The sequence below is a fragment of the Epinephelus moara genome, chromosome 2, assembly GCF_006386435.1.
Source record: "Epinephelus moara isolate mb chromosome 2, YSFRI_EMoa_1.0, whole genome shotgun sequence".
NCBI classification, from domain to species: Eukaryota; Metazoa; Chordata; class Actinopteri; order Perciformes; family Serranidae; genus Epinephelus; species Epinephelus moara.
This window is the reverse complement of record NC_065507.1, coordinates 40,142,907-40,165,913: the sequence shown is the minus strand read 5'-3', so window position 1 is coordinate 40,165,913 and position 23,007 is coordinate 40,142,907. Positions and strand designations below refer to the sequence as shown.

The 23,007-nt window shown below is 40.8% G+C and overlaps 2 protein-coding genes across 2 annotated transcripts; both read right to left on the bottom strand.

The window, feature by feature from the left end:
* Positions 1-17,898: 17,898 nt before the first annotated feature.
* LOC126407115 (trace amine-associated receptor 13c-like) lies at positions 17,899-18,927 on the bottom strand. The gene has a single exon (XM_050071801.1). It carries the CDS (start codon positions 18,925-18,927, stop codon positions 17,899-17,901), a length of 1,029 nt encoding a protein of 342 aa, XP_049927758.1.
* A 2,818-nt stretch (positions 18,928-21,745) lies between these two features.
* LOC126407106 (trace amine-associated receptor 1-like) lies at positions 21,746-22,741 on the bottom strand. The gene is made up of 2 exons (XM_050071793.1): positions 22,453-22,741; positions 21,746-22,380 (listed from the first exon to the last, which is right to left on the bottom strand). Exons 1-2 carry the CDS (start codon positions 22,739-22,741, stop codon positions 21,746-21,748), a joined length of 924 nt encoding a protein of 307 aa, XP_049927750.1.
* Between the last annotated feature and the right edge of the window lie 266 nt (positions 22,742-23,007).

Sequence of the window (23,007 nt, the reverse complement as noted above, 5' to 3'; positions counted from 1 at the left end):
CTTGTGAATGAGTCAATGGAATTTCTTGCAATAATGAAAAAATACTGGCAATCATGTCTGCCTGGCACAAACCACATGTTTTGGACAGCTGTGAAGTGACAGAATGTCCCAGCATCATGGTTCTTATATTGCCAGATTCCAGAGAGTCTCCCCTCTTCATATATGGCAGAATAGGTCATTTTCCAACTTGCTATGGTGAGATACATGTAAAAATGTAAGAATTTAGTCAATTTAGTCAGTTTCAAAATTAATATAAAATACAGGCACATAGAAGGACATGGAATGAGGATAGCCCACATTGTCCTGAAAAAAACAAGATATAGCATGTGTATGTAGCCTTTATAATGACTGTGATATGAGCTTAAAAGTAAAGGCAGTAAAAATACCCCAAAAACGCCTAGGGCCCATAGGGTTAAACGAATGTTACATTTAACACCAATAAAATAATTTAAAAGGGCGGAATGTTCTTTAACTACGGGCCCAGGCAGCTATGAGCCGCTTCAAATCATGACATTCTGGAGAGCCACACAAGTCAGGACATTCTGGACAGCCACATCGGGGAGCCGAACCAGCAAATTAAATCGGCATATTACTCCAAAACCCCAAACGCTGGAAATCAACAAAGGGAGCCAAAACAGCAGCGTGGACTCAGGTAGAGGTGGCCAATTACTGGCCAAACAATTTGCAGGGTCTCTACAAGAGAAAGCACACCGCTACAATTTAGTGAATTAAATATCTTAATTTAAACTAACATGCTAGGGAGAATTCATGGTTCTAAACAGAACTCCTGGCTAAGAATGTGGTCAGGATGACTCATGATCTGCCTGGATTTCTGGACTTTTTTCCAGCCCATAAAACCAGCAAGTTAAAGAAAAGGTTAAAAGACTTTCAATAAACGAGTGATAAAAGTTACACAAGATGTTCTTGGAAACATTAAAAGAATTCAGCTTACGCAGCAAATAGATCCGGTGTTGACCCCTTTTAACGATTGCCTTAGAGCTTTTTATCAAACTTAAGTTTGGAGTCAAACATAGTTCCCAGGTACTTATAAATCTCCACAATCTCAACATCACCTCCATGGATGGTGCTGGCTACTGGATTAGGACACTTCCTTCTGAAATCAATGACCAACTCCTTAGTTTTTGTCACATTTAGGTCCAGGAAGTTATCCTCACACCATTTCACAAAAGAAGGTAATTCACAGCCATGGTCTGATTGGGCCCCCTGAAGAAGTGATAATAGGACAGTGTCGTCAGAGAATTTTACAAGGTAGCTGTCCTCTTGGGAAGACCTGCAGCTATCTGTGTACATGATAAAATACAAAGGAGAGAGGACACAGCCCTGTGGAGAACCTGTATTTGAGGTGATAATGGTGGACATGTGGCCATTCACAAATACTCCCTGAATTTTATCTGTTAAAAAGTTTAAAAGCAACAATAAAATCTGATCAGGGAGATTAAAATAAGAGGAGAGCTGCTCAATTAAAATATGAGGCTGCAACTTGTTAAAAGCTGAGGAAAAGTCAGCAAATAAAAGTCTTGCATGTGCACTGGGTTTTTCAAGGTGCTTGTACAACTTGTCTAAGAAGAAAATCTTAGCGTCATCCACACCTTTCCCAGACTGATATGCAAACTAAAGAGGATCAAGTTTGCTATTAATTAGGGAGACAATTTTCTCTTTCAATATTTTCTTGAAAACCTTCATAACAACAGACGTTAAAGCGATCGGCCTGAATTCATTAACCTCCCTTGGATTATTGATTTTTGGGACAGGGATTATGGTTGATGTCTTCCATAAAGTAGGTATCTGGCCACTCTCGACACACATTAAAAAATGTGATTAACATGTTGTTAATTTGTTGAATGTTTTTTATCTATTAATAGGCCACCAGATAAATAGCTTGGTATGTATTGGAATCCCGATGGTGTCTTACTGTGTCAATTTCTGTCGCCCGCCCTGTCTAGCTCTGCATCTAACTTCTTTTCTCTGTATATCTTCTGATTTGTATGGCTGATTATGTGCTGCTTGCCTATCTTTTGCTATTGTGCACTTCCGCATGACTCTTGTGTATTGTTGCGCCTGCTGCTATCTGTGCTACTATGCTACTGCTACTATGTTGTTCGTGATATGTACTGTCTGTGCTGCTATGCTTCTGCACCTTATTTGTCATTGTGTTGTGCGTCCAATATGGCTGTAGTGCAGTGATGGACTGGATTCTGTTTTGTGTTACGTCATTGTTATTTTATACTATGATGCGGTCTACTTTTAATATATTTATCTTTCAGGTTTGTGGTTCTCTATAACATCTTGCCAAAGGACTGCAGTTGCGAATTAGCCAGCTGGCTAAAACTGGCACATTTACAGTAACACTGTTGATTAATGTGTACTGTCCTTTTGTAAATGAAATAAACTGAAACTGAAAGTGAAACTGAAACGCTTCACTGAGCTGGTCCGCAGAGTGCATCCACAAATAGAGTCAGGGCCGGCAGCCTTACGTGTATTTACTCTTTTAAAAAGATTTGTAACATTTTCCTGAGTAATCATGATATCATTCTGAGGTGACAAAGATTTCCTCAATGTGGAAATCTCACTCAAAAAATCTGATCTTTCAAACCTAGAGAAAAATGAATTAAAACAGTTTGCCAAGTTGTCATCATCCACACCATTTACACCTGCAAGGTCTCATAAGATGACTGATTAATTGATGCCATAGATTTTATTCCTCTCCAGGCTGCTCTAAGGTCACCACTGCAATACTGTCTTTCAATTTTGTTTTTGTACCTCGTTTTAGCCTTCTTTATTGCAACCTTGACCTCCCTGGAGGCAGTTTTTTTTGCCAGGGGATCTCCTGAGTAGAAAATTCCTTTCTTTTTATTAACCACTGCTTTAAGTTCTTTGGTTACCCAGGGTTTATTATTTGGGAAAGTGACGACTTTTTTAGTGGGAATTACCAAGTCACACAAAATGTGATGTATGATGAGATGGTATCTGAAGGTTCATCTCTATCATCACATACATCATAAAAACAGTGGCAGTCTGTACACTCAAAGCATGCCTGGGGAGAGGAGATGCTGTTCTCAGACCAGATTTTCACTGTTCTCTCCTGCACCAGACGTCTGAAGGATAATTTGTATACAGGCATGAGATACACACTGCTGTGATAAGAGGCACCGAGGGGAGGCATGGGCAGGGATTTATAAGCCCCACTTACAGAGCCATAGCACAGATCCCACATGGTGTTCTTCTGTGTGGTAGAACAAGTCACATACTGCTCATATGACCTCAAAGTCTTCCTCAAGTTACAATGATTAAAATCTCCAAGAACAAACTTGGGTGCTTCTGGGCAGATATAGTCCAGTTTATGTGTGCGGCAGAGGCGTTTGCTCGCGGGTGAATGTACACTAGTGTAAAAAAGCTGTTGAAATTTGCGTGGGAGATAGAAGGGGCGTAAATAGTCAGTAATTCCACATCAGTGGTGCATATCTTCTCTCTGATCACTACCGTATTACAGTACCTCTGATTCACGTAGAAGCAGATTCCTCCACCTTGACTTTTGCTGGTGATCTCCAGTGACTTGTCCATCCGTATTGGACTTCCAAACCCAGTTAAGATCAGATCCGAGTCCTGGTCTGTATTACCGAGCCATGTTTCGGTGAAGGCAAGAAGGCAGGTATCTTTCTCCTCCCATTTAAACTTGGCGTATGTCTCCAGCTCATCTATTTTGTGTCGAATAGATTGAATGTTTGACAGCAAGACTGAGGGAAGTGGCGGTAGTTTGTGGCAGTTGTCAAGTCAAAGAGTCTTTAATCTACGTTGAATACCACCTCTCCTTCCTCATTTCCGATGGCTTGGCTTCCTAGCCGGCCTGCGGAGCTCCAACAGTATAATCGCAGGTACTATGCCGGCTGTAGCGGACTATAAGAACAGCAGAAACTCTCGGCTGAGAGTAGCTCGCCTGCACACGCCACGTCCTTCCACTGCATGACAGGCCAGAGCCAGCAACAGCGTTAATGTATAGAAAAGTACAAAAAGCTTCATGAATGTCCTCATGATCCACAACTCTGAAGCACTGACAGATCATCCACACTTCACTAATTAAAAACAATAGCGACAGCACGCTGAGCACACTTACAACGATGTCATGTCCGGCTGAGACGCTAAGGACGCCACTGAGGACGCTGAACTCATAGAATTTAATTTAAAACGTCAATTTTACTAAGTGGACCTCTCTACAAACTCTCTATATTGTATCTTAGTTGGTCACTTAGAATGGTCAATTAAAATGGAATAATTTTCATTCATTCATTCATTCATTTAACTCATGACCATGACTCACATGGTATGGAGCACAAATATACATACACAATTACTAAATATACTAAATGTAGCATGTGGTAAGGCTGCACATGTTCTATAGTCCTAGCAACAAAACTAAAACAAATATATCACTTAAATAAAGGAAAGACGCTCTTCAAAAAGGCACCTAGTTTACAAATAACTTTTAAATTATTAGACTGTAATCATAAAATTAATTTAAACATGGATGGACGAGTTACATAATATTTTGGCAGATATCTTTGTCTGAAGTTCATTATACATACATTCGTACATTCAAACAGAATGTGAAACTCATCACCAAGACGATCATCATTACATAAATTATAGAACCTCTGGCTTCTGTCCAGCCCTTTATATCTTCCAGTGACTTTTGGGATTCTGGTGTAATTCACCCTAAAATTACAAATGGCCTGTCTAAATTTCTGATTTTGACACAGTAAGTACTTTTCTAATTTAAACTCTTGTTTAAACTCTACATAAATATCACAAGATGACATACTAATAAGTTCGCTTCACCATTTTTGCAGAAACTGGTCTTTCATCCTCTGCTCAACCGCTCAACTGTTTCAACCAGTCAATGTTACTACATTTTTGAGAGAGCCAAAGGTAAGATAAACCAGTCATCCAATATCTGCTTCACTTGCAGAATCCATGGTGACACAAATACACCTGAGTTATGCAGTCTAAGCAAACAATTATACATTATTCTATTCAGTTTACTTTATTTGCCTTCTATCAGCCTTCCACAATAATCGATGACTCTCTTTTTAACTGCAATACAAAGTGGATACCTCCCCAACTCACCATAAACCATATTATTACATGTTGTTGTCTTAACTTTTAGGATATATTTAAGGAATTTGAGATGTAACTTTTCAAGTAAATCAAATTTTTCAGACCCCCAAACCTCACATGCATATAACATGACTGGTGAAACCAACTTATCAAAGAGATCGAGTGCGACCGAGCAAGACAAATGACCAAGGGTGAATCCCAATTCACCCCTTCGCCCTCCCCCATAGCCCTACCCCTCGAAAATGTGCGTGCCCGTGTAGGGGTAGGGGTGTCCCAATTGACCTATGGCCAAGCCATGCCCCCCTCCACTCACTCGGACAAACTATCAACATTCAGTGACCGGGGCGCTATGGCAGGTGTCACAGTACATGGCATTTCGCAGGAGGCAACTGATGATTTTTGGGGACATAACGATCAGATGTCATTGAGAAGTAACCAAAGGGGCCTAAACTATGCATTGGAGGGATATATTCATCATTTTATTGTTGAGAAGCTCGATGAAAAGCTTAAATTACAAGCCAAAATTTACAGGTCACAGTGTATGCTTGTGAACCGCATCTTGTTGCCATCGTCATCAAAGACAAGTTTAAGTGCCACTGAAGTTAAGGTTTTTGGCTCAGAATATGAGAAAAAGATAACAGCCTTTTTACCATCTTTACCAAGAGTGTCTCTCCCTTAGTTTGGTGCTACAGTATTTACATTGAATCATTCAGCATAACATTTGCCAACCTTTGTTATATCTGTGATTACAGATAAGTTAATGAAGCTAAGCTCCAGAAGTTAACGTTAGCTTAACTAGAGCCCTTTGGACAACAGCTAACAATGATGTACGATCACCAAAGTACAGAACAAGAACAAAATAGGCTAATGAACTCCCAGCAAACAAGGTGACATGATGAACAACACAGCTAGGACCTAAAGTTAGGCTAACTTTAGCTAACATTAGCTAAAGTTAAAGTTTAGCTAATGTCAGCTTAAGTTAGGCTAACTTTAAGCTAACTTTAGCTAACGTTAGCTAGAGATGTTAAAGATAACTTTATATTTCTTTCCAGCAAAGTGACAATATGTTGCCTCAAACACAATGTTGACTTACCTTAAAACAGATGTAGACATCCTTGTTAATCTTATTCACGTTGAGTTGATGTTGTGGTTTAACGTTACTGCACAACTTTATCCAAAGGAGACACTTTTCTCGGTTGAGATGTGGTTTAAAGTGTAAAAAACACACCTCGTCGCCCAGCCTCTCAGGATACCTTGTGTCGGAGTTGCATGTACCCCATGCACACTGTTTGACCATTTTTAAACTCCAAATATCCGAAAAAGCTCATAAAACCGAACGAAACTGACTTTCTGTAATGCATTTCAATGAACGGCCAGGCAGAGACTGTCCGACTATATGGGAATGGCTATACACACTGTGATTGGCTAATTGCGTTGAGGGCGGGGCTTAGCCATAGGTCAGTTCTCTTACCGTTGAGGGTTAGGGGCAAGGGGGAGGGCTAGATAGCCCTTCAAATGGAAATTTTCCAGACCCACACTCCGAACGGAGGGCTAAAGATGGTGGCAAGAGGAGACGGGAGAGACGTGAAAAGAGGCCCACGAAGTTTTTCTTTGTTAATAAAGGTGTAAAAATTGTGACAACCATCGAATTAGCTTGGTTTTATGTTGTTTCAGTGTATTTTAGAACTTTTATGAAGCATGACAAAAAAGTTCGCTAGTATCTAGCTACTGTTAACTAGCTTTTGTTTTGTTGCTTGACTGCATATGCCTACTTCTTGTTTTATCACTCTATTATAACATTACTCTTCATTTTTGTTATGATACAGGGAACTAATCAAAGAACTTGGCCTGTAGGGGGTAATCACTCCACAGCAGGCATCTAAAAAATGGGAGAATTTGAAGAAATATAAGGTGATGTGACCCATGTAATCCCCTCTTCCATTACAGCCTATTTATAATTCTTGCCATTATTTGTAATATTGAGTTATAACATTGTGTGTGTGTGTGTGTGTGTGTGTGTGTGTTTTGCAGGAGCTCAAAACTCCCAAAACGGGATCGGGGACAGATGGTGAGGAAACGACGGCTGCTACCTGGCAGTTTTACCTTGACATGCATGAGGTGCAGGTAGCTGGCCCTCCATGGACCCTCCTCTGGTGATTGCTTCATTTACGCCTGACACTGATGATCCAAAAGCAATCCTTATGGTAAGGTCCGACAATAGCTACAATCACATTTTCAAACCTTGTAATTCACAAACCAGTATTTTTCCCCAGCAACACTGTGAAACTTGTATTGTGCACTTCACATGGGCATATCCCCTAGTTGGGGCATTCTACAGAATGTGTGCAAAGTTAGACTGGAAATATTTTGAAATTTTGTATGTTTTATTTCCAAAACTTTGTCCCTATAAATATTGTACCATATGTAAAGGTCACATATCTAGTAAAATGACGGTACATTTTTATATTGTATTTTCAGACTGTTCTGGAATGTTTCTCCTCGCCCAAAATTTGTCACTACCTAAACATATAGTATTATATTATATAGAAAAAAATATATCAACCTGTTATGCTTGTTCCTTCCCTTGTCTAAAGATTTAAATTTTTACAAATTTTGACTGAAGTTTTTCACAATTAAATCTATAAAAATTAATATTTTAACAAATTTCGAAGTTCAAATTATAGAATTCTTCAAAATCTAAATGCAATCTTTCTTTGTAAAATGCAAAATGCTGATCAGATTGATTTCAGAGTTAATAATTGATGAAACAGAACATAAATGTAACTGATTAGCATCATAATACTTTAGTTGATAACTCAATGTACTTTATTTTTTACAAAACACCCAGTGTTTCGGTAGTGACTGCACTGTTGCGGGAGTGACTGTCCTGTTTCGGTAGTGACCATTATTCTGTTTTTAAGGTTGCATCATATTTCCTCAAATGTATGCCTTATGGTGGGAATTACAAATTCAAAGACAAATGTTTTGTGGTGAATAAAACAATTTAATTTTTGAGAGAGCAGAGCAGAGCAGAGTAGAGTAGAGTAGAGTGGAGCAGAGTATAGTGGAACAGAGCAAAGTAGAGCAGAGTATAGTAGAGCAGAGCAGAGTAGAGCAAAGCAGAGTAGAGCAGAATAGAGTAGAGCAGCGGAAAGCAAAGTAGAGTAGAGTAGAGCAGAGTATGGTAGAGCAGAGTAGAGCAGAATAGAGTAGAGTAGAGCAAAGTAGAGAAGAGTAGAACAGAGCAGAGCAGAGTAGAGTAGACAAGAGTAGAGTATAGAGTAGAGCAGAGTAGAGTAGGGTAGAGAAGAGTAGATTATAGAGTAGACCAGAGTAGAGTAGAGCAGAGTATAGAGTAGAGCACAGCACAGTAGAGTAGAGCAGAGTATAGTAGAGTAGAGCAGAGCAGAATAGAATAGAGCAGAGCAGAGCAGAGCAGAGCAGAGCAGATTATAGAGTAGATCAGAGCATAGTAGAGTAGAGCAGAGTATGGTAGAGTAGAGCAGAGTAGAGAAGAGTATAGTAGAGCAGAGTATAGTAGAGTAGAGCAAAGTAGAGCAGAGATGAGAAGAGCAAGACTTTAGACCACAAAATTATGGGGTTTAAGTACTGACCATTCCATTTTGTCACTAGTAAGTAAGTAAGTAAGTAAATTTATTTATATAGCACTTCTCACAGAGAGGACTCACAAAGTGCTTCACAAGATAAAATACAAAAAATCCAATAACAGAAACAATGCGAAATACACAAAAACAAATAAAAAGTAAAGTGCAACGAAATACAGAGATGATACAATGGACAATTAATGGAACGCAAGCCTAAACAGATGTGTTTTTAACTGCTTTTTAAAAATGTCCACGGAAGAGGCCGCTCTCAGCTCATGAGGTAGTGCATTCCACCATTTCGGTGCAACAGCCTTAAAGGCTCTATCACCTTTCGTCTTTAATCTTGTGTGAGGGACAGTAAGTAGGTGGCCTTCAGCGGACCGCAGTGACCTGACAGGACAGTGAAAGGACACCAGATCCGTCAAGTATGCAGGTGCTTGACCATGGAGGGCTCTGTAAGTGATGGTTAGAATCTTGTGCTGGATCCTGAAATTAACAGGGAGCCAGTGCAGGGATGCCAGGACTGGAGTGATGTGAGTGAACTTATGAGATCTGGACAGAAGCCTGGCGGCAGCGTTCTGGACTAGTTGGAGGCGGTCTAATGAAGTTTTATTGAGACAGGTGAAAAGAGAATTACAGTAATCCAGACGTGAGGAAATAAAAGCATGGATGATCATTTCTAGCTCGGAATAAGTTAACATGGATCTGAGTTTGGAAATGTTTTTGAGGTGGAAAAAGCAGGAGCGAGTGACAGTTTTGATGTGGTCATCGAAGAGCATGGCCTGATCAAATGTGACCCCAAGGTTTCTCAACTTGGGGCGCACATTTGCACTGAGGGACCCTAAGCAGCTGGCCACTTTAGATGCTGAGGCATCAGGTGCAATAATTAAAATCTCAGTTTTAGCTGCGTTCAACTGAAGGGAGTTAGAAGACATCCAGTCCTTAATTACATTCATACAATCGTACAGTGAGTCAATTCCATCGGTCCTATCAGGGTTAAAAGAAAAATATAACTGGAGGTCATCTGCATACATATGGTATGAGATACCTTCAAAATTGCTGATGACATCTCTGAGAGGGAGCATGTATAGCGTAAAGAGGATAGGCCCAAGCACTGAACCTTGGGGCACCCCGCAAGAAAGGGGGGCAAACTCTGATTTATGAGGGCCAACAGCCACAGAAAAGGATCGATCAGACAGATAGGATTTAAACCAATGAAGAGCGGTCCCTGAGATTCCTACCCTGTCCCTCAGCCTGTCTAAAAGGATGTGGTGATCAACAGTGTCAAAGGCTGCACTGAGATCAAGCAGAACCAGGATAGTGGATTTACCGGCATCGGAGGCCATCATGATGTCATTGGAGACCCTGAGAAGAGCAGTTTCTGTGGAATGTAACTGACGATAACCGGACTGAAATTTATCTAAGATATTGTAACTGTTCAACGCTGTCACTAACTGGTTTGCAACTGCTTTTTCTAGAATCTTAGATACAAAGGGCAGCTTGGAAATGGGCCGGTAGTTACTAAGAACATCGGGGTCCAGATTGGGCTTTTTGAGAAGCGGCTGAACAACCGCTTGCTTGAAATGGGACGGGACACGACCAGAAACCAGTGAGCTATTGATTATGGAGAGCAGAGATGGACCAATAGTGCTGAAAACATTTTTCAGCAAAGTTGTGGGCAGGATATCCAGCGGACTAGAAGAGATCTTCATAGTGCACACAAGATCTGCTAAGTCTTGTAAGGAGACAGGTGAGAAATTGTCAATAATTGACTGTTGTTTGGGAGGATCAGGAAGGGAGGAGGAGGAGGGTGTTATACTGGCCTTGACACTGGCAACCTTATTCACAAAATACATTAAAAAATTGCTACAGTCCTCATCAGAGGACACAGGTAGAGCAGGCGGTTGCGCACCAGTAATGCTACTTATAGTGTCAAAAATGACCCTGGGATTTCTCTTGTTGGAGATGATGAGATTTTTAAAATAAGAGGCTCTGGCTACCCTAACAACAGAATTGAATTCAGCTAACAGTTCTTTAAAATAAAGACGATGTACATGAAGCTTGCTTGATTTCCACAAGCGCTCAGCTCTCCGACATTTACGACGAAGGCAGCGGATGTCGTCGTTCAGCCAGGGAGTGGGATTAGCTGCGGGGATAGTTCGAGGCTTTAAAGGAGCAATCTTATCAAGAATAGCAGAGCAGTGTGAGTTAAAAGTTAAAACTTGGGAGTCAACGTCAACATTAATACTAACAGGCTGCGCCACACTGTTAAAAGCGAATGAGAATTTCTCAGCAGAGAGGTTATTTAACATACGGGTGAGTTTTGTACGCTTGCTGGTTGAACAATCAGAAATAATAGACAAATTAAACAGGATGCAGTTGTGATCAGTGACGGGCAGCTCCTCAGAGACGATACAATCAATGTCCAAACCAAGTGTAAAAACAAGGTCCAGCGTGTTTCCCTTAATGTGTGTCGGGCCATTGACATGTTGCACAAAATGAAAAGATTCGGTGAGATTTATAAAATTATTAGCAAAGGAGTTTGTGGTGTCATTTACAGGCACATTAAAATCCCCAAGCATTAAAATTCTTTGAAATTTAGTGATGGAAGCCAAAAAGTCACTGAATTCAGCCAGAAAGGCGCCATTAATACCAGGAGGGCGATAAATTAAAATACAATAAAACGGGTTAGAGCGGCCAACTTTAGAAATAAGCAGTTCAAATGAGGTAAAAGTTCCACAATTCACTCTCCTCGAGGAGAAACTGTCTTTGTACAACAAAGCAAGGCCACCACCGCGGCCAGTGGTCCTTGGGGCACATATGAATGCGCAATCAGGCGGGCATAGCTCCTTCATGGACACATAATCTTCATCCCTTTGCCAGGTCTCGGTGAAAAACATGAAATCTAAATCTCTAGCGATGAAAAAATCATTCAGCGTGAATGATTTGTTATTGATCGAGCGAGCATTCAACAATGCCAGCTTAAGAGACTTGGGACCAGCTTTGCAGACAGATTGTGATTGTGACAGTGGTTGCAGATACCGGAAATTGTGGGTTGTGTGGTTTTGACGTTTGTGATGTCTGTTGTTCATTACTACGGGTATGAAGGTGGGAGATTGTGGGACAGTAGAGACTAGCCCAGTAGTTGGGGCAATAGGAAAGCAGGAGGGATTGTCTGTAGAGGTTAGTGGCAGCTGGAGCCTGTAGGGGGAGCTACGGGAGGCAATGTCTATAGAATGCTCCGTAGAAGAAGAGGCAGGCACTGAGAAGGGGGTGTGGCACGTAAACAGTCACGCATGTGTGAGTGGCGTTGTGTGTACGGTATGCTGTATGTTGGCTGCTAACACGCGGCTTCCTAACTTGCTCGGGTGAAGTCCGTCATGTCGATAAAAGGAGGGGCGGTTCCAAAATAAGTTAAAATTGTCTATGAAATAAAACCCGTGGATATTGCAGGCGGTTCGGAGCCAAGACTGGAGTTGAAGGAGCCGACTGAACCGCTCTGCGCCGAGGCCGAGTGTGGGAAGAGGGCCGCTGATGAAGATTGACATCCCGCAGTCTTTTAAGGCAGAAAACAGACTGTTAAAATCGCTCTTTAGCAGCTCAGACTGACCCCGGACCACGTCGTTGGTTCCGATGTGCAAGATCAGACGTTTAATGGAGTGTGGAAATGATTGCAGTAGGTCCGGGAGTTTATCTCTGATTTTTGTGACAGTGGCTCCTGGAAAACAGTGGGTGGTGGAATTAAAAAAGCGAATGTTCCTGGTTATGGAGTCACCCACTATGGCGGTGGTTGGGGGGAACAGTGGCCGAGGACGAGGGGGCGAGCGCCGCTGCTCTGTGGGGACTGTTTGCAGAGTGTGCGGAGAGGTCACAACCTCAGCGGTGGCTGGGGGCTCGCACGACCCTTCACGGCACGGAAGACCGCCGGAGCGTCTCGCCCTGAGAGCAGCCTCCTTCACGATCCTGCGCCTGGAGGAGGAGGTCGCGGACCTGAATGGGGGTCCCGAAACAGACCCCACAACCCCCCGGGCTGCTGGCAGTGAATCAGTCGAAGGGCAAACAGGAGGGGAATGAACAGTTTGCAGCAGAGGGAATTCCTCAACAGGGAATTCCTCAACAGTCAAGATGTTATATCTGTTCTCCAGTTGGAGCTCACAAGGTGGAGCATGTATCGGGCTGGACCTCGCTCACTTTTTTCCATGTACTGTGGACCATGGCTCTTGGTTGGGAGTGGAGCTGTTAGTTCTGAACCTCGGATTTGGACTGAAGGTGAAAGTAGCTGAAGTTGCACTGCTGCTCGCCCATTTAGGCTTGGCCCCCAGCAGCAGCCACGGGTCCTCCACTGGAGGATGTGGGGCTGCAGCTGAGGAGGCCGGCCTGGATGTCGCTGTGGCAGCTGGATCATCAGCTCGGAGCTGAGGAGCCGAGGCTGACCGCTCAGCTGGGGCCAAACCAGTGGGGTTGGGATCTGCTGTATCCATGGAGCCGGGACCAAATTCTGGGATGGTTGAGTCCAGATCCGCAGGATTGCCAGGGGGACCAGGACCTGGAGCGACAACGGAGTCAAGCCGCGCCTCTTCATCCTAATCCAGTAGAGGTTTGAAATGCGCTGCTCCAGCTCCGCGATCTTCTGGGTTTTGTGGATACAGCTGTCACAGTGGTGTGGAGAGGTGAGTGGAGCCATAGGGGGCAGATGGGGTAGCCAAGGAAGCAGAAAACAAACTCCGGCAGCAACGGTGTAATGCGTAATGACGTGATTATATTCTCCAGAAAGCTACATTCTCAAGTTTTTTTTTTTGTTTGTTTTTTTTTAGCAGTTGGTATGAGCCACAGTAAAAACTTAAAAACTTACAAACTTACGCGCGGGGACTCCAAAAGTGTGTTGACTCAGATCAGGGTGGGTTGGGGTCCGGCAGAAAGCGGGACTTACCGGCGCGTAGAGGTGAACGAGTGTCCGGGAGAAACCAGTGAGTTTTGCCAGGTAGCTGCAGTCACTCCGGTGTCCAGAAAATGGCACAGAAGGTGTAAAAAGGCTTCTGGGGTGGCCGAAGTGTTCACGGGGACTTTCACTCTCAGGCAGGCAGTATCTTTGTAGTTAATCCAGTTGTAGAGCAGAGAAAAACTAGATAGTTGCTAAAAGTTAGCGAAACTCTAATGAAGTTTGGGGTGCGGATGTGTCACCAGTCACCCGTGTCCAAAAAGCTCAAAATCCACCGATCAAAAACACGAGATCGGCCATCCGGCCAAACGAACAGACTTTAAACAAATAAAATCATTAAAAGTAGTTCATTAGACGTGGCATAAAACTGGTTTAAAGTTATAAATTAAGAGCCGAGGTGACGGAGCACGCCGACTCAAGCAGGAAGCGGAAGGCGGCAAAACTCTGTGTGATGACGTAAGCCAGTGACGTAACCAAAATGTCACTACCAAAATGTCACTACCGAAACTTTACCATAGGTTTCGGTAGTGACATTCCTAGCTATTTTTCATGATAACTAAAGAATGCTAGCTGTCACATGGCTAACAAGCACATGTTTGAAGAGTTGTTCACACAGAAAAACATAATATTTTGCATAAACCCCCCAAATTTTTACATAATTGAAGAGAACATGTGTTCGGTAGTGACAGTTTTAAAAGTTACACACTGATTTTCAGACTTTGGAAGACATTTATTTAAAAAAATGATGGGAGTCAGTGACTTACCATGCAGCCATCTAGGATGGGGGTGCAGTACTACCCCCCTTCTCAGAAATTCAGGGGTGTGGCTAAAATCCAGACTCAACCAGTGCATTTAAACTTTTGTGTTTCGGTAGTGACATGAAAACAAGGGACACTATTTTTTTAGCATAGTTTCTTAATTTAAAAATTAATCCCACAATACTTCTAAATCTTTCAACTTGTGTTTAAAATTAATCACAAAGATGTTTTAAATTACACTTTTGAAAAAAAATATGAAAAATGTTTTAAGTGTTATTTACATGAATTGAATTTTAGAGGTCAGGGTTGGGGACAGCTACTTCCCAATGCAAAGTACCCTATAAATGGTGATTTTGTATATTTTGTATAGCTTATTACGTTTTCATTTAATGTCCTGGGTTTACATAGGTCATAACATAATCTTTGTAAATATCAATGTCTGAATACTCCATTTTATTTTTTTTGTTTTTTTTTTGTTAAGGGACAGCACTTTGCACAAAATCGGTAGAATGCCCCAGTTATGGAATATGCAATTCCTTTTTTCTTTTTTTTCCACAGAATATCGTCAAGCCATGGACTCTCTCCCATCCACTTCCATGGCCTCTGTCCCAATTACTCCCATGGCCTCAAGCCCCCCAACCCCTTCATCCAAAAAGAAAAAGAAGAAGACGAATCCCATTGTGGAGTTCCTTGAAAAGGAAAGTGAAAAAGAACAGAAGCGGCATGAGGACAGCGAGGCAAAGACGGAGTGCTTCTTGCAACTCTTTGAAAAGATGGTTGACAAAATGTGATTGAATGTGTGTATTGACGGTAGCTGCTGTTTGAATGTGTATATTGATTGTAGCTGTTGTTCTCTAGCTCCATTTGCACTGGTCAGATGTTCACCTCAGACCTAATATTTGCAATATATATTTTTTACTTTTGTATGTCAACTTTTAATTAAATTAAGTTTTTTGTAACAGATTGATCATTGATATATGTTACCACTTAGCTAGTAGTTCCATACCATATTTGAACACTTTAGTACAAGTAGTAACAGTGAGATATATAGTAACAGTAAGATATATAAAACAGAACAGAAATACCAGAAACAAGATTTTAGTATGATGATTTATTCAAGAAAAAAAAAAAACTACTACTAATACTAATATTTGGGTGGGAAAAAAATACAAACCTTTGAAAAATAATCTAGTCACTCTGGTGCAAAAAAACATTTACACATCCCTGACAAGCGTATAGACATTTTCTGTGTGCCGTCGATAACCTCAAAAAAATCCCCAAAGCCCACCCAAGGGAAATTATTACAGCAGAAGATGGCATGTTGATTAGCTAGCTACCGCACGCATTCACCAACACACTCGTCACAACACAATCGTCGCACAGTGATGCAGTTATACAACTCGTCGACTACTGATGACTTAGCGGGCTTGAAGTGGTGTCCCAATTCTTAGGGGGATATTTCAAGCCCCTAACCCTTGAAACTCTGTTTGGAGGGGCAAGGGGTAGGGGTAGGGCTAAAAAACAGAACTGGGATTCACCCCAAGTGTCCACGCCTAACTATTCAACATAGAGTTGCTCGACTTCGCTGGGCTAGGGAGCACAGAAGATTACAGCTTGGGCACTGGTGACATGTTGTCTTTATGAATGAGAGCCTCTATATCCTTGACCATATAGATGGAAGACAAAGGGTGCGGTAAAAACGTGGTGAGAACCTCTGTGATGACTGCATCCAGGAAACCACTCAAGGAGGTGGTGGCTAAGTGATTGTATGGGCCGGTATTCATTATGGAGGAAAAACACCATTGGTGGTGCTGGATGGAAACGCCAATGCCATCGTGCACTGGGACATCCTAGAGAACCATTGCCTCCCACATGCAAGAGGGTCTATAGGAACAACTTTAGGCTCCAAGACAACAACGCAAGAGCACAAAGGGCAGCTGCAGTGAGAGAATTTCTTGATGCAGAGGGAGTGCAGCAGATGCCATGGCCTACTTGCTCCCCTGATATGAACCCTATCGAGCATGCCTGGGATGCCTTAGGTTGAACCCTTAATGTGAGGGACAATATTCCTCAGAGTCTACAGGAATTAGCCCAGTATCTGACCAAAGTGTGGAACACCCTGCCCATTGACGGCATCAACAAGCTTGTGGACAGTATGCCATGACATCTTAATGCATTCATCTGTGTCAGGGGTGGCCATACTCAATATTAGTTACTAAGTGACATTTGAAAGAGTAATATTGGACATTCTTATGCATGAAATCCCCTTGAATATGTGTTTCCTGTTAAATTGACCAAGGTTGAAAAATTGAAACAAAACCCTTAACCCTATTGTTCAATACCCCCAATTTTGTTTAAGCCTGAATACACAGTTTGCAAAGGTTAATCGTGGTTTAATTTTCACTATATGTTTGAAAGGGATTGATCAATAAAGTTTTGAGAAGATATTGATATTGATTTGATTGATAAAGTGTTTGCTTTGAAAAGTTTTGGCCCTTGGACAAATCTAGTTGATGACCCCTGCACTAGTGAGTTCTCAGTTCCCTGCACTAGCTTTCAGTCAGCCAGAGAATTTATAATACAGTTACTCATTTATAAATCACTAAAAGGTACAGGACCAAAATGCATCTCCAATCTTGTATTTCAAAATCAACTCTACAGACCTTTATGGCTGGTTAGCAATGGTTTGCTGCTTCATCAAAGCATTGCATACAACCATGGACACAAGGTGCAGATAATCTGCCACAGATAGAGAACAAACTTCCACAAGATATGGGAGGGTTTTTTTTTTTTAAACAAATTTATGTCCATCATTACATAAGGTTTTTTTAAGATCTGCACACATATACTTTTTACAACTATTTACATAAACATTTTAGTCTTAATGTTTAATGTGCAAATTGTGTGCATGCTTTAGAATGGCAAGATAAATGTGGAGAAACGCAAAAGCTTTCTGGAATATCATTCCTTTATTTTATTTCATTATTTTCATTTGTAATTTACTTGAGAAATCATACTTATTTAAAGTAATAATTCACAGTACAAAAAAGGAATTTGTTATGCAAATAATTTACCTATGTTGGTAGCTTAAACCTTTTGTCTGTAATTTTAGATTGTTTATTATATGTGGGTATATAATGATTAGTCAGTAATTTGACCAATTTGTAAATATGACAAATCACAACAAAAATCAACAAAGACATGTGGTTAATTCTTCAGTTCTTCAAAAACTACATTCAAAGTTCCCAGAAGTGCCAAAAACTTGCCACAGGCAAAGAAGACACAGTGCTGGAGAAAAAGAAATGCCTAAGCTAATGCTGTAGAAATTAGTGGCAAGAAAAAAAGACAAGCATACCCATGAAAAGTCCAGGTTTTGATAAACAAAAAGAAAAAATGAAAAAGAAAGAAAACATTTAAACCTGCCCTTAATGTAAACCTATCCATAGAATACTCAACAGTACAGTCATATGTGTGTCAGGCTATGCACCTTCATGGTGGATGAATGAGGTTTAAATATTTTCAGATTCACAATGAGATAAAAACATTTCTTAAACCAAGGATAAAAGAAGGCATAAATAATGGGGTTTAAACTTGAATTGAAGTAACCCAACCAAACTGAAACTTCAAAGATAGCAGCAGGTGTACTGAAGCCAGTATAGGCATCAGTAATAGAATTCACAAAAAAGGGCATCCAACAAAAGATGAATGCACCAAGCACAATACCCAGAGTCTTAGCAGCCTTGTGCTCAGACTGTTTTATCAACCCCCCTTTTGCTCTGTCATTTGAACAATTGCTCATATCTCCAGTTTTTCTTACATGCTCTTTAGCCACGATAAATACTTTAGTGTACAGACAAACCATCAAAGTGCAGGGAAAGAAAAAGGCAGTGATACTGTCCAGGATTCCCCAAAGGGAGTTAAAGAGAAGGTTACAGCTGCCTAGACAGTTTATTGACGCAATATAATCCTCTAAACCTGTGATGTTGGCCTTTGAGTAAAGTAGTCCATAAGAGTAAACAGCAGCCAGTACCCAGCTGGCAAATACCATAACCCAGGCAACTGGCATGGTGATATTCCTAGAATAATGCAGAGGATTGCATATTGCTTGTTGTCTGTCTACAGCAATGCAAATTAGGTGGAAGATAGAGACACTAGTAAGAAACATATCAAAACTGGAGTGCAGCAGACAGAAGTCATCACCATAGAACCAGCAGCCATGAATGGTCCGGATGGCGCTAAAGGGCATCACAATAGTACCAACAAGAAGGTCCGCAAGACCAAGAGATAAAATAAGCATATTGGTAGGATTATGCAACTGCTTGAAATGACTTATAGACACAATGACAACAGAGTTCCCTAAAATGGTAACCAGCATGCCTAAAACAAACAACACATAGAGGGCAACTTTGGTCCCCACACTGAAATGTGCCTTAATACACGAGGCGTTAGAGCCTGGAAAACAGTACTGTTCTTGAGAAAGGCTTAAACTCATCATTAAACCAAATATATATGCCAAAACCTTAAAAGAGATGCACAGGTCTGTGCTCGGGGGAGACACTGGTGATCTTTGCCTTTGTAATTAAAGACACAGCATAGACGCCACCTACAAATATGACATGCTGGGCCTTCCAATCAGAGAGTGTTTTATCAATGTATGCAAAACAGCCCAACACCAGGTATTCTGTTGTGGAAAAACTGACAAACAGTAAAGTATTTCATTCTTTGAAGAGGAAAATTATTTTCTGGGGAAGTTATAAACAGCTGTACCATATGGCACTATTGCTGTCATAGAAATACAGTACAAATGTAAATGCTAACACTAAATGAACATGATTTCTGTGCCATATCATTGTCGACAAAACAATTACCATGAAGCATGAGTGCAACATCCTACAAGCTCTCAGAAGTTGTATGTGTAGCCATAAGAGATTAATGAACCATTTTCAGTACATTTGTTATGAACATTACAGTACAGTTTTAAGACTGGTTCAGAAAAAAATGTAAAGGCATATGAGAGGCCCTCCCTATCAAAACTGACATTTTTTAGTTTTACTACATTGCTTGTGCCAGTAACAGCACCAAGGACACTGAAAATACACCATGCAGTGGTGAAGTGCTGCTCACCTCAAAAACTACATTTTTCTGTATCTAGCAGGTGTGTTCATATGTTTCAGGTGGGAAGAAATCCTTTCTAACATAGGTCAACATGTCACAGGAGGTACAGGACTGAAGTTTAGACTATCCTGAACTTTTAGTTTTGCCGCACTTCCCCACAGAATCAAATAGCTGCTGCTTGAAATTGCTGCCGCAGCTTTTAATAACCTTTGTATGGCAGCTTGCTGCAGGCAACTCTTTGCCGATGCTTTGTGTATTTTTTCCATAAGTGTGTGTGTATCTGTGCTAGTTCGGAAAAGGTCAGCTGTGGGCGTTCAGAGCTTAGCTATACTGGTGCATATCGCTCTTGTGTCATTACAACGCATTTGCAGTCAAGAGTGACAGGTGCACTGACCCGGAGTATAAGGATAACACAGAATAGAGTTTTAACAGTTGGTTTAACATGTTTGCACCACAGAATGTTAAAATAATGGATGTAGCTACCATGACATTACACATTGGTTTGTGGACTCCCGTTTTGAAACCACTTCCATATATCTTTTTAAACCAAAACTCAGTTTAAAATGATGTTTATGCCTACCACACCATGGCAATAATAATTCATTTATACATATTTGACATGTGGTTTGGTTCTGTTTTAACATGCTGTGCGCAAAGAGCACGGAGGTGGAGAGGAAGAGCGCAGAGCTGCAGTCGCTGTACGAGTCTGTTCTCCCACATTCTTTAAGAATATTTAAAGCTTATTTAGAAGATAATTATAAGAATCAGTGTATGGCTATTTCAAAAAAGGGAGGGGAAAATGAGGAGAGGAAGATTACAAATTGAGAGTATAGGAAAGGAGTGGAAAATAAAGTGATGAGGAGAGCAAAACACACAGCCTGACTGTTACAACTGGACATGGGCCTACTTTGTAGTTTGGAGGGTAGGTTGTTTTTTTTATTATTTTATTTATTTAGAGAACATTGTTTTTCAATTTCATGTAAAGATCTGTTGATTGTGATGGTTATTTATTTTATAGAACACTAGTGTACACAATGTGGCATGGTTTTGTTGTTGCCTGTTATAAAGAAAGGATAAATGTAGAAAGTGAATGTGTGTGTGTGTGTGTGTGTGTGTGTGTGTGTGTGTGTGTGTGTGTGTGTGTGTGTGTGTGTGTGTAGCAGCTGCGAAGTGTACATATTATAGACCTTGAGACACCTCACATGTAAGCTAGACTGACATTCCCCTGCTCATTATGGTGCACAAATGTACTTATGCACTGGGGCCTACAGCTCAATAAACCCTCTGGTCCTGGCAGATACATGCACCAGCACTTCATATGTGCAGAGACAACAGCCAGGCTTATTTTCAAATAAGTCACACCTATGTTAGCCCACATCCAATAAAACCGATCCCTCTAAACAAGTCTGATCCAGACAGGACCCCCTGGTTTAATCTCAGGATTTACTGTATGAGGTCATGCTTTTCAGGCTAAAGTATGTGCGCAGTATTCTAGTCAACATACTGAATGTGCTTTTCAATGCACTGCAATTAAAATAAAACTAAGAAACAGCTTTGAGCCAGTGCCGGACCTAGCGCATTTGGTACCTTATGCAAGCTTCTGCTGGCATGATGAGAAATCCCCACAAATAAACAATATAACTAACAAACATAAATAACAAACAATAAGAAAAAATGCTATGTCCAAATTTGCAAATCTTGTTCTTTTTTTTTTTTGGTACAGCCCCTCAGATGGCTTTTGCCTTTTCATTTACTCTTTCTCTAATGAGGATTTGCATCTTTGGCAGCTGCCTATGTTGCCTATATAGGACGATTTGCTTTGAGCCCTGGCTGTAGCCTCATTATAACATTACTTCTCTCTTTTAATGTCACCTAATAAAAAAAAAATAATAGAGGCCTATCATTGATTCCCAGGAGAAAATTTCAGGCTAGTTGTCACAGCGATGGTGGCTTTCCTTGGACCCGCTCCAGAACCAAACCAAAAGTACTGATGTTCTGTTGTATCTGCTGTGAAGCTTCTGCTTTGTCAATGGTGAAGTCAATGTACCAGCATAAAGCCCCTGAACATTGGTCTTTACTACTGAACCACTAGCAGATCAGTGAGAGCAAAATTAAACTTTTTTAAACCTTATTTTCAACCATTTTTATCTGTAAAATGAATATCCAGTTTTTAGAGGCTTTTGTTTTACATCAATTTATTCTGTGAAAAGTGTTGCCTCTGACATGTCAGATTTAAAGGTCTTACCTGAAGTGAATAATTGAAATGCTTTTCTGAACCAACTATAAAAAAATGCATATATTACAGGGTTCACAGTAGAATTCAAGTAGCCCACCCAGACAAGTGTTCCAAACAGTGCTGGAGGTATTGAGTAACTGATAAAGGGGTCAATAATGTTACAAACAAAAAAAGGAGTCCAAAATGAAAGAAATGCCCCCATTATGATAGCAAGTGTTTTAGTGGCTTTTGTCTGGCTGGTATTTGACATTCTTGCTGAGCTCATACAGCTTGCATTCTGTATGCTGTGTAACTGCCTCTGTGCCACAAGAAAAATCTTAAGATAAACACCCAGCATTAGTATTCCTGGAACATAAAAGGAAAGTACTGATGAGACAGTACTCGACAGTCCACTCTGAAACAAAACACATCCACCTTCACACGCAATGTGGTCATAGTAGAACTCCTCAATCCCCCAAAGATTTAATTTCAGAAAAATCATTCCAAAGCCTATGAGAGCTGAAATACCCCAACTGAGCAGAATCATGATCAACACAACATTAACAGATATTTTTCTCTTGTATAGTAGAGGATGGCAAATAGCATAGTGTCGGTCAAGTGATATGAATGACAGATTTAGAATTGATGTTGTACACAACATGACATCAGAACTCAAGTAGACTTTACAAAAGGCATCACCAAAATACCAGCAAGTCTCTACACATTGAATCATACTAGGGAACATGACTAACAGACCTAAAAGAAGGTCAGACACAGCCAGAGAGGCAATCAGGTAATTGGTTGGAGTATGGAGCTGCTTAAAATAGGTAATTGAGATAGTGACCAAAAGGTTTCCACACACTGTTAGGATGACTGTGACCCCTAGAATCATATAGAGGGTGATGCGTATTGGCAAGGGATAGATTGTCCTCTGGCATGAACCGTTTCTGGACTCAAAGCACAGCACTGGCTCCATCTGTTTGAAGGGACATGAGAATGATAAGGTCGATATTTCTTTATTTAAAATAAAATCTGTGTAAAAATGGAAAGATTACCTAATTTGGTGATAAACTGAGTGCAACAGTTAGTCAAGTAATCTAGTAGTCTACTTTGAACTATTAAAAGTCAGTAAAATGCTAATTTACACATAAGGCCACCGAGGCAGTAAGGTGAAATCCTGTAAAAAAGTAGAAGCTGTTCTTTTGTTGTTTTTCTGAATGGAGAAATGACTTTATTTCATCC